We start from the raw sequence: 15,228 nt of genomic DNA, 5'->3' as shown, positions 1-15,228 counted from the left end.
TTCTGGAGTCAGTCGTCCTGCACACCTCGTAATTGTACACATGTGGAAGAGTCCCTGTCCCCAAAGTGTCTGAGTAACGTGGTGGATAATATGGAATGACAGGCAGGTTGGAGTGATACAGGATGCGAGACTGTCTCCACCTGTAGATTTTGACTGATAGAATAACCACTAAACACGTGATGAAGAGGAAGGAAACTACAGCCAGAGCCAAGACTAAGTAAAAAGTCAGGTTGTCATTGTACTCCTTGTCGTGCGTCAACTCAGTGAACTCCGACAGCACTTCAGGGAAGCTGTCCGCCACCGCCACGTTAACAACGACTGTAGCTGAACGAGAGGGCTGCCCGTTGTCCTCCACTATAACAGTCAGTCTTTGTTTGACAGCATCTTTATCAGTGACTTGGCGGATAGTTCTGATTTCTCCATTCTGTAAGCCCACTTCAAACAGCGCCCTGTCTGTGGCTTTCTGCAGTTTATAGGAGAGCCAGGCATTCTGTCCAGAGTCCACATCAACAGCCACCACTTTAGTCACCAGATAGCCCACATCTGCTGAACGAGGAACCATTTCAGCCACCAGAGAGCCACCAGTCTGGACTGGGTACAGAACCTGAGGGGGGTTGTCGTTCTGGTCCTGAACTATTAATTTCACAGTCACATTGTTACTGAGTGGAGGAGAGCCTCCATCCTGCGCTTTCACAACAAAAAACAGCTGTTTGATTTGTTCATAATCAAAGGGGCGCAGAACGTGCACGACTCCGCTTTCTGCATTTACTGAAACATATTCAGAAACTGGAGTTCCACCAATATTAGTGTTCTCCAGTATATAAGATATCCGGGCGTTTTGGTTTTCATCGGGATCTTTTGCTCCCACAGTAAGAAGAGAAACGCCGGGTGAGTTATTTTCTGTAATAAACGCACTATAAACACTTTGAGAAAATACTGGAGAGTTATCGTTCACGTCAGAGACCTTTAAATGAAAGGTTCTTTTTGTTGAAAGAGGAGGTATTCCTGCATCTGTCGCAACAACTGTGATATTATATTCTGAAACGCTTTCACGATCTAATACAGTATCTGTTACCAACGTATAGTAATTTCTTAAATTAGATTTAATTTTGAAAGGCGCGTTTTGTTCTATTCTACAGTTTACTTGTCCGTTATCACCCGAGTCCAGATCTTTTACATTTATGATGCCAATAGTGGTACCAGGAGGAGAGTCCTCGGACACGGGACTAGTGAATGACATAATGCTTATGATAGGGTCGTTATCATTAACATCAGTTACTTCAATTATCACTTTGCTTGAATCTGTTAGTCCACCCTGATCTTTTGCATCTATCCTGAGTTCATATTTTTTATCCTTTTCGAAATCTATGAGGCCTGAGACAAACAGCGAACCAGAGAACTGATCTATGGACAATAAATCAGCTATATTGCTCTTCACGTTTGAAATTGAATATGTGACATAACCATTTGATCCACTATCTGCGTCTGTAGCATTCACCGTGACAATATTAGTACCTTTTGCTGCATTTTCTATCACCGTCGCCTTATAAACAGACTGTTTGAAAACGGGAGCGTTGTCATTTACATCTAAAACATTAATGTCTATATTTACGGTGCCAGATCTCTGAGGATTTCCACCATCGATTGCTATAAGCTCCAAAGATAGATGTGGTACCTTCTCTCGGTCCAACTGCCTCTGAAGCACCATCTCTGCATATTTACTCCCGTCTGGATTCACATGCTGTTTTAAAACAAAGTTGTCGTTCGAGGTTAAAACATAATTTTGAAGTCCATTTACTCCAACATCAGGATCCTCTGCACTATCTAACACAAATCGGGCACCGAGATTTGCGGACTCGCTAATGTCTAGCATAATATTTGCTTTCTTGAATATCGGAGAATGATCATTAACATCTAAGACTTCTATTGTTATGGGGTGCAGTTCCATCGGATTTTCTAATATCAGTTCAAAGCTGAAACTACACGGCGTTACGTCCCCACAAAGCTGCTCTCGGTCTATTCTCTCATTCACGACCAGAATCCCTTTGTCTGTCTGCAGCTCGGTGTAGTGAACGTTTTCTCCGGTCACGATACGGGCCCGCCCTGAGCGGAGCCTTTTCAGATCCAAGCCAAGATCCTGCGCCACATTACCGATAGCAGAGCCTTTCTTCATCTCCTCGGGTATAGAATACCGAATTTGACCACCTACCATGTTAACCGCAAGAAGCAGCAACAGAAGGAGTTCTATGCGACGTCGCAGTTCATAAAATAATCGGCATTCTGAAGAAATGCAGGTCAGAGATCTTAATGTCGCCATCACTCCGATGGAAATAATCAAAGGATGGAAGCTTTTTCCTTTGTATGTAGTAGAAAACGTCCCAATATATAAGCGCCGGCGTTACATTTACAACTGTCCTCAAGCTGTAAATGCTTCAAATGAAAGTCTGTGAATCCGCACTGGACAACACACGGAGAGCCTTCCTCACGTCATGATCACCGAGAGGATGGACTGAATGAGAACGTAACGCAAAAAAAAAAAAAAAAAAAAAAAAAAAAAAAATCATCTTACTGGCCAACAGCGTCGCTTAGAGTCGAAAATGTGAAAAATCTCATTAGTCTTGAATAAAACTAAAAATAACAATTGTTAAACCGGAAATGAATGCATTTTATCTAGTATGGAGATTAATATGAAACGAGTTGAAAAAGACAATACTATCGACTGACTGAAATACTTTAACTTCAGCATCAATGTTTTAACACATTTCACAGAAAGGGAATTAAAATCTATCCAGATTCAATTGAAAATGTTTTTTTTTAATCAAACATCTGCTCAAAAAACTGTGCCGCTCATTATTTTAATAAAATAAAAATATTACCTGATTCATAAGAAAAAGCTACTTTTAAGGGAAATATACAATTATGCACCGGTACAATGAAATCACATACATAAGATGATTGACTAATTCGGTTGTTGTAAGGTCTGATGAGAACTTTCGTATGAAATGAGATGAAGCATTTGGAAATACGTAAAATTAAAAAAAGAAGGAAATTATTAAGATATGAGTATATGACTGGGTTCTGCTTTAGACTAATATTTTGTGATAGCAAACGTTTGTAGAACTGCTCATTTCCGTGTCAAGAACACCAACACAGCCTGGACAACAAATAATAACAGTGATAATGATAAAAGGAAAAAAAAAAAGGAATGCGGACCAACTCTGTCTGGGGGTATGAACGAAAAAACTGACCATGGATTTATCCATATAATTGAAAGAAACATACGACCAGGCGAGTGATTACTTCGGAGGATGTGATAGGGAAATTATAATCGTGGGTACATTACGAAAACATAGGCGCTGTCCATGGTGCTGGAAGTTATTTGATACTGCAATATAGGGAAAAAAGTATATATTTTTGAAAAAAAACATATACGTTATACGGAAAAACTAACCTCTAGAGGAGAGTCTGGTTCATCCAGGATGCTCTTTTCACTCTGTATCCGCTGCATCGTTCCTGTAGAACTGGGGTCCATTATCAGCACGTTCTGACTACCAGCTCTGCCGAACTTACAGTCACTCTTTCTGGAGTCAGTCGTCCTGCACACCTCGTAATTGTACACATGTGGCAGAGTCCCTGTCCCCAAAGTGTCTGAGTAACGTGGTGGATAATATGGAATGACAGGCAGGTTGGAGTGATACAGGATGCGAGACTGTCTCCACCTGTAGATTTTGACTGATATAATAACCACTAAACACGTGATGAAGAGGAAAGAAACTACAGCCAGAGCCAAGACTAAGTAAAAAGTCAGATTGTCATTGTACTCCTTGTCGTGGGTCAACTCAGTGAACTCCGACAGCACTTCAGGGAAGCTGTCCGCCACCGCCACGTTAACAATGACTGTAGCTGAACGAGAGGGCTGCCCGTTGTCCTCCACTATAACAGTCAGTCTTTGTTTGACAGCATCTTTATCAGTGACTTGGCGGATAGTTCTGATTTCTCCATTCTGTAAGCCCACTTCAAACAGCGCCCTGTCTGTGGCTTTCTGCAGTTTGTAGGAGAGCCAGGCATTCTGTCCAGAGTCCACATCAACAGCCACCACTTTAGTCACTAGATAGCCCACATCTGCTGAACGAGGAACCATTTCAGCCACCAGAGAGCCACCAGTCTGGACTGGGTACAGAACCTGAGGGGGGTTGTCGTTCTGGTCCTGAACTATCAGTTTCACAGTCACATTGTTACTGAGAGGAGGGGAGCCTCCATCCTGCGCCTTCACAACAAAAACCAGCTGTTTGATTTGCTCATAATCAAAGGAGCGCACAGCGTGCACGACTCCGCTTTCTGCATTTACTGAAACATATTCAGAAACTGGAGCTCCACCAATATTCGTGTTCTCCAGTATATAAGATATCCGGGCGTTTTGGTTTTCATCGGGATCTTTAGCCCCGAGAGTGAGAACAGAAATGCCCGGAGAGTTATTCTCTATGATAAACGTATTGTAAACACTTTGAGAAAATACTGGAGCATTATCGTTCACGTCAGAGACCTTTAAATGAAAGGTTCTTTTTGTTGAAAGAGGAGGTATTCCTGCATCTGTCGCAACAACTGTGATGTTATATTCTGAAACGCTTTCACGATCTAATACAGTATCTGTTACCAACGTATAGTAATTTCTTAAATTAGATTTAATTTTGAAAGGCGCGTTTTGTTCTATTCTACAGTTTACTTGTCCGTTATCACCCGAGTCCAGATCTTTTACATTTATGATGCCAATAGTGGTACCAGGAGGAGAGTCCTCGGACACGGGACTAGTGAATGACATAACACTTATGATAGGAGCGTTATCATTAACATCAGTTACTTCAATTATCACTTTGCTGGAATCTGTTAAACCTCCCTGATCTCTGGCGTCGATTCGAAGTTCGTACTTTTTGTCTTTTTCATAATCAATAAAGCCTGTTATTGAAATTATACCATTTTTTTCGTCAATCATAAACACATCACTGAGACCACTGTTGAGATCTGAAAAATAATAAGTCACAATGCTATTTGACCCGAAATCTGCGTCACTGGCATTAACAGTGGTAACGTAAGTATCTCGGGGAGAATTTTCCATGACTGTGGCTTTATATACAGATTGATTGAATACTGGAGCATTATCATTTGCATCGAGAACAGTTATATCGATATTTACTGTACCAGATCTCTGCGGAGTCCCACCATCTACAGCTATTAGCTTTAGAGACAGATTAGGATTTGTCTCCCTGTCTAGCGGCTTCTGAAGCACCATCTCTGCGTATTTCTTCCCGTCTGCATTCGAGTTTTGTTTAAGAATAAAATTGTCATTGTCGGTCAGAAAATATTCTCTAAGTCCGTTAACACCCACGTCTGGATCTTCTGCACTGGTTAAAGAAAATCGAGCTCCAGCACTGGCTATTTCGCTGATTTCGAAATTGATGCTCTTTCGTTTGAAGGTTGGCGAATGGTCGTTTATATCCGTTATTTCAACTGTGATTTGATGTAGCTCCATAGGATTTTCTAAAATCACTTCAAAGCTGAAACTGCACGGGGTTGTGTCTCCACACAGCTGCTCTCGGTCTATTCTCTCTTTGACGACTAAAATCCCTTTGTCTGTCTGCAGCTCGGTGTACTGGATGCTGTCGCCGGTCACGATACGGGCCCGACCCAAACGGAGCCTTTTGAGATTCAAGCCGAGGTCCTGTGCTACATTACCGATGAGTGAGCCTTTCTTCATCTCCTCTGGGATAGAGTATCGAATATGTCCAGTGACCATATGAACCAGACAAAAAATGAGCAAGAAGAAATGCCAATTGCGTCCACAGCCAAAGCGCCATTTTATACACCGGGTGTATCCTTTTAATCCACAATCCATAGTTAAAGGAAATTGTAAATCGCTTCACTTATTCTGGGTTCTAAAGTTAATATATCACCAATGATAAACTACTGTATTCTATCTTTTAGATATAAAGAATGAGATGTGCGTTTTCTTCGATTGTGAGCCCATATAATGACTACTATCGGCTTTTCTTGACGAGCAACGGCGGTAAGGGAGGAGATTGTGTCATAGTGTTTTAGAAAAAAATGTTATATTGACCAACAGCGTCCCTTAGAGTCCACAATCAGTAACACCGTGCGCTTTCTTTCTTTCTTTGGCAATGTCATGAGACATTTAGTGCAATCAAAAAAATACAAATATGTCCAAGATGTTCTGCTACAACAGGTGTTCAGAAAAATACTTCCGCTACTACTACTACTACTACTACTTCTAATAATAATAATTATAACAAAGGTTCCCAAAAATGTATATTAAAATACTATATGAATTACATTTGAATATGCATTGTCAAAACAGAACACACTCCATGAAAACACAAAAGTACAACAGTAAAAAGAGCTGTAAAGCTAAAAGGCACGACATTTAAGGTTGGCAAAGCCAGCTGACGGTGAAAACTCACATAAAGACGATGTTTTAATTACAAATGCAAGTAATATTGGTACTAGTGTTCCAACCATCTCGAATAAGTCACCTCACATAAGTTGATTCAGGAAATACGTCACTGTGTTCAGGTATGGATGTACTGCTACAGCTACACACTTAACATTTCGCATATTTCATAAAAAGTAGGACAGGGTCGGAAAAACATGAATGCGAACTAACTAAATACGAGAAACGTAAACCGCCAAAACATATCACTGACTGTGGGGGGTAATATTTAATTTCTCATATTGTCAACATTCTGCTTAATGAAGACCTTTTTCAAGTAGGAATATAGATAGATAAAAACAACAACAACTACAAAATGCTAAGAGAATTTGAAACGAACGACCTAACAGAAACCGCAGTTTCAACAGAATTTTTAAACGGCAGAGTCCAGACCAAGAATACCGGGACTCGGACAGGAAAGAAGAACACAAACAAAACAAAAGAAAATTAAATTAAATAGAAGTGTTGCCTTAGAGTAAACTATAGATGTATAAGTCCTAATGTAGTGATTATCTGATTCTGACATAATCCAGTGAATGCAAAGTCTTACGGTGACTCAGGCAGCATCGAAAGCATAAGCACTATAACATAAGTGGGTATGAAACAGTCGAGTAATTGAATAGACATTGGATGAGCATATGGACTCCACAAGAGAGAAAGAATGCTTTTAAGAAACACATACCGTCTTTCTACTTTTGTTAATATTTTACCTTTCCAGGGTCCCCTTGAAATATCTTCATAACTATGGCAAGCGAATGGTAAGCAAGTAAAACACTGCCAGGAAACATTGCACAAAAACATGGCGTGTGATCATCAATACTCTATAAACAAAGACATTTGGATATAGAAAACAACTGGAAACTATCAGTCACTTTATAAGAAAACATTCCTTTAAAAAGTAACCATGTGAGACCTTTTACAAAAGCTTTGTAGGCCTACCTATATGCAGAGGAAAACTGAGACGCTGTCCTTGGTGCTGAGAAATGTATAATGCTGGGAAGCTTTGCATCAGCGTAATTAAGTAAAGAACGAGAATAGATATACAAATATCCTCTAACTGACCTCTAGAGGAGAGTCTGGTTCATCCAGGATGCTCTTTTCACTCTGTATCCGCTGCATCGTTCCTGTAGCACTGGGGTCCATTATCAGCACGTTCTGACTACCAGCTCTGCCGAACTTACAGTCACTCTTTCTGGAGTCAGTCGTCCTGCACACCTCGTAATTGTACACATGTGGTAGAGTCCCTGTCCCCAAAGTGTCCGAGTAACGTGGTGGATAATATGGAATGACAGGCAGGTTGGAGTGATACAGGATGCGAGACTGTCTCCACCTGTAGATTTTGACTGATATGATAACCACTAAACACGTGATGAAGAGGAAGGAAACTACAGCCAGAGCCAAGACTAAGTAAAAAGTCAGGTTGTCATTGTACTCCTTGTCGTGGGTCAACTCAGTGAACTCCGACAGCACTTCAGGGAAGCTGTCCGCCACCGCCACGTTAACAATGACTGTAGCTGAACGAGAGGGCTGCCCGTTGTCCTCCACTATAACAGTCAGTCTTTGCTTGACAGCATCTTTATCAGTGACTTGGCGGATAGTTCTGATTTCTCCATTCTGTAAGCCCACTTCAAACAGCGCCCTGTCTGTGGCTTTCTGCAGTTTATAGGAGAGCCAGGCATTCTGTCCAGAGTCCACATCAACAGCCACCACTTTAGTCACCAGATAGCCCACATCTGCTGAACGAGGCACCATTTCAGCCACCAGAGAGCCACCAGTCTGAACTGGGTACAGAACCTGAGGAGGGTTGTCATTCTGGTCCTGAACTATCAGTTTCACAGTCACATTGTTACTGAGAGGAGGTGAGCCTCCATCTTGCGCCTTCACAACAAAAACCAGCTGTTTGATTTGCTCATAATCAAAGGAGCGCACAGCGTGCACGACTCCGCTTTCTGCATTTACTGAAACATATTCAGAAACTGGAGCTCCACCAATATTAGTGTTCTCCAGTATATAAGATATCCGGGCGTTTTGGTTTTCATCTGGATCTTTAGCCCCGAGAGTGAGAACAGAAATGCCTGGAGAGTTATTCTCTATGATAAACGTATTGTAAACACTTTGAGAAAATACTGGAGCATTATCGTTCACGTCAGAGACCTTTAAATGAAAGGTTCTTTTTGTTGAAAGAGGAGGTATTCCTGCATCTGTCGCAACAACTGTGATGTTATATTCTGAAACGCTTTCACGATCTAATACAGTATCTGTTACCAACGTATAGTAATTTCTTAAATTAGATTTAATTTTGAAAGGCGCGTTTTGTTCTATTCTACAGTTTACTTGTCCGTTATCACCCGAGTCCAGATCTTTTACATTTATGATGCCAATAGTGGTACCAGGAGGAGAGTCCTCGGACACGGGACTAGTGAATGACATAACGTTTATGATAGGAGCGTTATCATTAACGTCAGTTACTTCAATTATCACTTTGCTTGAGTCTGTTAAACCTCCCTGATCTCTGGCGTCGATTCGAAGTTCGTACTTTTTGTCCTTTTCATAATCAATAAAGCCTGTTATTGAAATTATACCATGTTTTTCGTCAATCATAAACACATCACTGAGACCACTGTTGAGATCTGAAAAATAATAAGTCACAATGCTATTTGACCCGAAATCTGCGTCACTGGCATTAACAGTGGTAACGTAAGTATCTCGGGGAGAATTTTCCATGACTGTGGCTTTATATACAGATTGATTGAATACTGGAGCATTATCATTTACATCGAGAACAGTTATATCGATATTTACGGTGCCAGATCTCTGCGGAGTCCCACCATCTACAGCTATTAGCTTTAGAGACAGATTAGGATTTGTCTCCCTGTCCAGCGGCTTCTGAAGCACCATCTCTGCGTATTTCTTCCCGTCTGCATTCGAGTTTTGTTTAAGAACAAAATTGTCATTCTCGGCCAGAAAATATTCTCTAAGTCCGTTAACACCCACGTCTGGATCTTCTGCACTGGTTAAAGAAAATCGAGCACCAGCACTGGCTGATTCGCTGATTTCAAAATTGATACTGTTTCGTTTGAAGGTTGGCGAATGGTCGTTTATATCCGTTATTTCAACTGTGATTTGATGTAGCTCCATAGGATTTTCTAAAATTACCTCAAAGCTGAAACTGCACGGGGTTGTGTCTCCACACAGCTGCTCTCGGTCTATTCTCTCTTTGACGACTAAAATCCCTTTGTCTGTCTGCAGCTCGGTGTACTGGATGCTGTCGCCGGTCACGATACGGGCCCGACCCAAACGGAGCCTTTTGAGATTCAAGCCGAGGTCCTGTGCTACATTACCGATGAGTGAGCCTTTCTTCATCTCCTCTGGGATAGAGTATCGAATATGTCCAGTGACCATATGAACCAGACAAAAAATGAGCAAGAAGAAATGCCAATTGCGTCCACAGCCAAAGCGCCATTTTATACACCGGGTGTATCCTTTTAATCCACAATCCATAGTTAAAGGAAATTGTAAATCGCTTCACTTATTCTGGGTTCTAAAGTTAATATATCACCAATGATAAACTACTGTATTCTATCTTTTAGATATAAAGAATGAGATGTGCGTTTTCTTCGATTGTGAGCCCATATAATGACTACTATCAGCTTTTCTTGACGAGCAACGGCGGTAAGGGAGGAGATTGTGTCATAGTGTTTTAGAAAAAAATGTTATATTGACCAACAGCGTCCCTTAGAGTCCACAATCAGTAACACCGTGCGCTTTCTTTCTTTCTTTGGCAATGTCATGAGACATTTAGTGCAATCAAAAAAATACAAATATGTCCAAGATGTTCTGCTACAACAGGTGTTCAGAAAAATACTTCCGCTACTACTACTACTACTACTACTTCTAATAATAATAATTATAACAAAGGTTCCCAAAAATGTATATTAAAATACTATATGAATTACATTTGAATATGCATTGTCAAAACAGAACACACTCCATGAAAACACAAAAGTACAACAGTAAAAAGAGCTGTAAAGCTAAAAGGCACGACATTTAAGGTTGGCAAAGCCAGCTGACGGTGAAAACTCACATAAAGACGATGTTTTAATTACAAATGCAAGTAATATTGGTACTAGTGTTCCAACCATCTCGAATAAGTCACCTCACATAAGTTGATTCAGGAAATACGTCACTGTGTTCAGGTATGGATGTACTGCTACAGCTACACACTTAACATTTCGCATATTTCATAAAAAGTAGGACAGGGTCGGAAAAACATGAATGCGAACTAACTAAATACGAGAAACGTAAACCGCCAAAACATATCACTGACTGTGGGGGGTAATATTTAATTTCTCATATTGTCAACATTCTGCTTAATGAAGACCTTTTTCAAGTAGGAATATAGATAGATAAAAACAACAACAACTACAAAATGCTAAGAGAATTTGAAACGAACGACCTAACAGAAACCGCAGTTTCAACAGAATTTTTAAACGGCAGAGTCCAGACCAAGAATACCGGGACTCGGACAGGAAAGAAGAACACAAACAAAACAAAAGAAAATTAAATTAAATAGAAGTGTTGCCTTAGAGTAAACTATAGATGTATAAGTCCTAATGTAGTGATTATCTGATTCTGACATAATCCAGTGAATGCAAAGTCTTACGGTGACTCAGGCAGCATCGAAAGCATAAGCACTATAACATAAGTGGGTATGAAACAGTCGAGTAATTGAATAGACATTGGATGAGCATATGGACTCCACAAGAGAGAAAGAATGCTTTTAAGAAACACATACCGTCTTTCTACTTTTGTTAATATTTTACCTTTCCAGGGTCCCCTTGAAATATCTTCATAACTATGGCAAGCGAATGGTAAGCAAGTAAAACACTGCCAGGAAACATTGCACAAAAACATGGCGTGTGATCATCAATACTCTATAAACAAAGACATTTGGATATAGAAAACAACTGGAAACTATCAGTCACTTTATAAGAAAACATTCCTTTAAAAAGTAACCATGTAAGACCTTTTACAAAATCTTTGTAGGCCTACCTATATGCAGAGGAAAACTGAGACGCTGTCCTTGGTGCTGAGAAATGTATAATGCTGGGAAGCTTTGCATCAGAGTAATTAAGTAAAGAACGAGAATAGATATACAAATATCCTCTAACTGACCTCTAGAGGAGAGTCTGGTTCATCCAGGATGCTCTTTTCACTCTGTATCCGCTGCATCGTTCCTGTAGCACTGGGGTCCATTATCAGCACGTTCTGACTACCAGCTCTGCCGAACTTACAGTCACTCTTTCTGGAGTCAGTCGTCCTGCACACCTCGTAATTGTACACATGTGGAAGAGTCCCTGTCCCCAAAGTGTCTGAGTAACGTGGTGGATAATATGGAATGACAGGCAGGTTGGAGTGATACAGGATGCGAGACTGTCTCCACCTGTAGATTTTGACTGATATAATAACCACTAAACACGTGATGAAGAGGAAGGAAACTACAGCCAGAGCCAAGACTAAGTAAAAAGTCAGGTTGTCATTGTAGTCCTTGTCGTGGGTCAACTCAGTGAACTCCGACAGCACTTCAGGGAAGCTGTCCGCCACCGCCACGTTAACAATGACTGTAGCTGAACGAGAGGGCTGCCCGTTGTCCTCCACTATAACAGTCAGTCTTTGCTTGACAGCATCTTTATCAGTGACTTGGCGGATAGTTCTGATTTCTCCATTCTGTAAGCCCACGTCAAACAGCGCCCTGTCTGTGGCTTTCTGCAGTTTGTAGGAGAGCCAGGCATTCTGTCCAGAGTCCACATCAACAGCCACCACTTTAGTCACCAGATAGCCCACATCTGCTGAACGAGGCACCATTTCAGCCACCAGAGAGCCACCAGTCTGGACTGGATACAGAACTTGAGGGGGGTTGTCGTTCTGGTCCTGAACTATCAGTTTCACAGTCACATTGTTACTGAGAGGAGGGGAGCCTCCATCTTGCGCCTTGACAATAAAAACCAGCTGTTTGATTTGTTCATAATCAAAGGAGCGCACTGCGTGCACGACTCCGCTTTCTGCATTTACTGTAACATATTCAGAAACTGGAGCTCCACCAATATTAGTGTTCTCCAGTATATAAGATATCCGGGCGTTTTGGTTTTCATCTGGATCTTTAGCCCCGAGAGTGAGAACAGAAATGCCTGGAGAGTTATTCTCTATGATAAACGATTTGTAAACACTTTGAGAAAATACCGGAGCATTATCGTTTACGTCAGAGACCTTTAAATGAAAGGTTCTTTTTGTTGAAAGAGGAGGTATTCCTGCATCTGTCGCAACAACTGTGATGTTATATTCTGAAACGCTTTCACGATCTAATACAGTATCTGTTACTAACGTATAGTAATTCCTTAAATTAGATTTAATTTTGAAAGGCGCGTTTTGTTCTATTCTACAGTTTACTTGTCCGTTATCACCCGAGTCCAGATCTTTTACATTTATGATGCCAATAGTGGTACCAGGAGGAGAGTCCTCGGACACGGGACTAGTGAATGACATAACACTTATGATAGGAGCGTTATCATTAACATCAGTTACTTCAATTATCACTTTGCTTGAATCTGTCAAACCTCCCTGATCTTTTGCCTCGATTCGAAGTTCGTATTTTTTGTTTTTTTCATAATCAGTAGAGCCTGTTATTGAAATGACACCAGTTTTTTCGTCAATCATAAACACATCACTGAGACCACTGTTGAGATCTGAAAAAATATAAGTTGCGATAGCGTTTGATCCGAAATCTGCGTCACTGGCATTAACAGTGATAACGTAAGTATCTCTGGGAGAATTTTCCATGACTGTGGCTTTATATACAGATTGATTGAATACTGGAGCATTATCATTTGCATCGAGAACAGTTATATCGATATTTACTGTACCAGATCTCTGCGGAGTCCCACCATCTACAGCTATTAGCTTTAGAGACAGACTAGGATTTGTCTCCCTGTCCAGCGGCTTCTGAAGCACCATCTCTGCGTATTTCTTCCCGTCTGCATTCGAGTTTTGTTTAAGAACAAAATTGTCATTGTCGGTCAGAAAATATTCTCTAAGTCCGTTAACACCCACGTCTGGATCTTCTGCCATCGTCAAAGGGAAACGAGCGCCGGTACTGGCTATTTCGCTGATTTCAAAATTGATACTGTTTCGTTTGAAGGTTGGCGAATGGTCGTTTATATCCGTTATTTCAACTGTGATTTGATGTAGCTCCATAGGATTTTCTAAAATCACTTCAAAGCTGAAACTGCACGGGGTTGTGTCTCCACACAGCTGCTCTCGGTCTATTCTCTCTTTGACGACTAAAATCCCTTTGTCTGTCTGCAGCTCGGTGTACTGGATGCTGTCGCCGGTCACGATACGGGGCCGACCCGAACGGAGCCTTTTGAGATCCAAACCAAGGTCCTGTGCTACATTACCGATGAGCGAGCCTTTCTTCATCTCCTCTGGGATAGAGTATCGAATATGTCCAGTGACCACATGGATCATACAAAACATGAAGAACAGAATCTGCCAATTGCCTTTGCAGGAAAAGCGCCATTTTACACACAGGGCGTAGGTTTTATATCCACAATCCATATTAAAAGAAATCGATCTTGGTACGATTCTTATTCGGGAAAAAAGAACTGAATATGCAAAGACAGCCTAAAAGTTTTTTTTTTTTCATTCAGTCAATGTAAAATGAAAGACATCTATTCTATTCCACTGCCACCTATATAATGAACGTTAACACCCTTTCTTTTGGAAGCAGGGAGAAAAGGGAGAGGATCCTGACATAATAGGTTACAAAATATGTGAGTTAACCAACAGCGTCCCTTACAGTCCATAGTCAGTAAACACCGAGTAATACAAAGCAAATTCTTCTGCAAATAATAATACTTAAAAAAATGTATAATAAGGTGAACTTAAAATGATGATTCTTATATTATTCTTAAATGCAAAAATAATAAATGAGTAGAACTGCTACTGGTGCAATTATGTTGTTATTATATTTAATAAGTCAGAATATATAGATGAAAGTATAATACATTCAAAACCTTGAAAAAGATGAGATTTTGAGTACGCTTTAATAAAGAAAGGTTAAAAAAAGTCTGCGCAGTCAAACAGAGATATAAATGCCACAAAAATGTAGAACATCAAAGTAATACAAAGGTGCAATAAAGATGTTGCTCATGGTGGTTTAAAAGAAATATAAAAATCAGTTAGAAATCAGAGAATATTATGGGGGGAACAAAGGCAGAAAGCTACACTAAGTTGCTTTTGATAAACTTTCACCAACATTTAACCTCCTAGGACCTGGCGTCTATATATGTGAACATCACATTTTGGGTTGTCTAGACCACAATACTAAATGTTCCTCTACAAGGGTCAGATATCTTTATCCATACTTTGTTACAGACATACATCTTCCTGCAACTGTTAACAGCACTTCCAGTGAGCTATATTGCTCATAGGGGCACAATTGTTGTTTCTCAGTTTGTTTTTGTACTCAGGAAAAATACTGCTGTGTTCAGACACCAAATAAAGAGTTTTGCAGCATTACTCGATTATGACTTTATAGTGTTCTATCGAAATTTAAAACGAATGTCCTCGTAAGTGGATATCATTTTTCTCAGAAACTACATGACGTAAAAAGATGATTCTTTGATCCCAATCAGCTCAAATAGCAAAGAGAAATTAAACATGCATGC

At 40.4% G+C, this 15,228-nt stretch overlaps 3 protein-coding genes and 1 pseudogene across 12 annotated transcripts in view; all 4 read right to left on the bottom strand.

The window, feature by feature from the left end:
* Positions 1-15,228, bottom strand: part of LOC308408488 (protocadherin gamma-C5-like) — a gene marked incomplete at its 5' end in the record, with an annotated part of 274,775 nt that overhangs the window by 149,139 nt on the left and 110,408 nt on the right. The window lies entirely within an intron of this gene.
* On the bottom strand, positions 9-2,441 carry LOC308408319 (protocadherin gamma-A11-like; annotated as a pseudogene). Its single transcript has one exon. The product of its transcript is annotated as a protocadherin gamma-A11-like (transcript).
* LOC308408486 (protocadherin beta-11-like) lies at positions 3,434-10,111 on the bottom strand (the record flags this gene model as incomplete). Its single annotated transcript, XM_080900748.1, has 2 exons — positions 7,666-10,111; positions 3,434-4,881 (listed from the first exon to the last, which is right to left on the bottom strand). Exons 1-2 carry the CDS (start codon positions 10,001-10,003, stop codon positions 3,434-3,436), a joined length of 3,786 nt encoding a protein of 1,261 aa, XP_080756874.1. The 5' UTR covers positions 10,004-10,111.
* Positions 11,669-14,106, bottom strand: LOC308408518 (protocadherin gamma-A8-like; the record flags this gene model as incomplete). The annotated part of the gene is made up of 1 exon (XM_080900831.1): positions 11,669-14,106. The coding sequence occupies exon 1, from the start codon at positions 14,033-14,035 to the stop codon at positions 11,669-11,671; it is 2,367 nt and encodes a 788-aa protein (XP_080756957.1). The 5' UTR covers positions 14,036-14,106.

The sequence above is a fragment of the Rhamphochromis sp. 'chilingali' genome (genome assembly GCF_963969265.1).
Source record: "Rhamphochromis sp. 'chilingali' genome assembly, chromosome: 13".
NCBI classification, from domain to species: domain Eukaryota; kingdom Metazoa; phylum Chordata; class Actinopteri; order Cichliformes; family Cichlidae; genus Rhamphochromis; species Rhamphochromis sp. 'chilingali'.
Note: the sequence above shows the minus strand (reverse complement) of the source record. Positions and strands in the feature narration are given on the sequence as shown.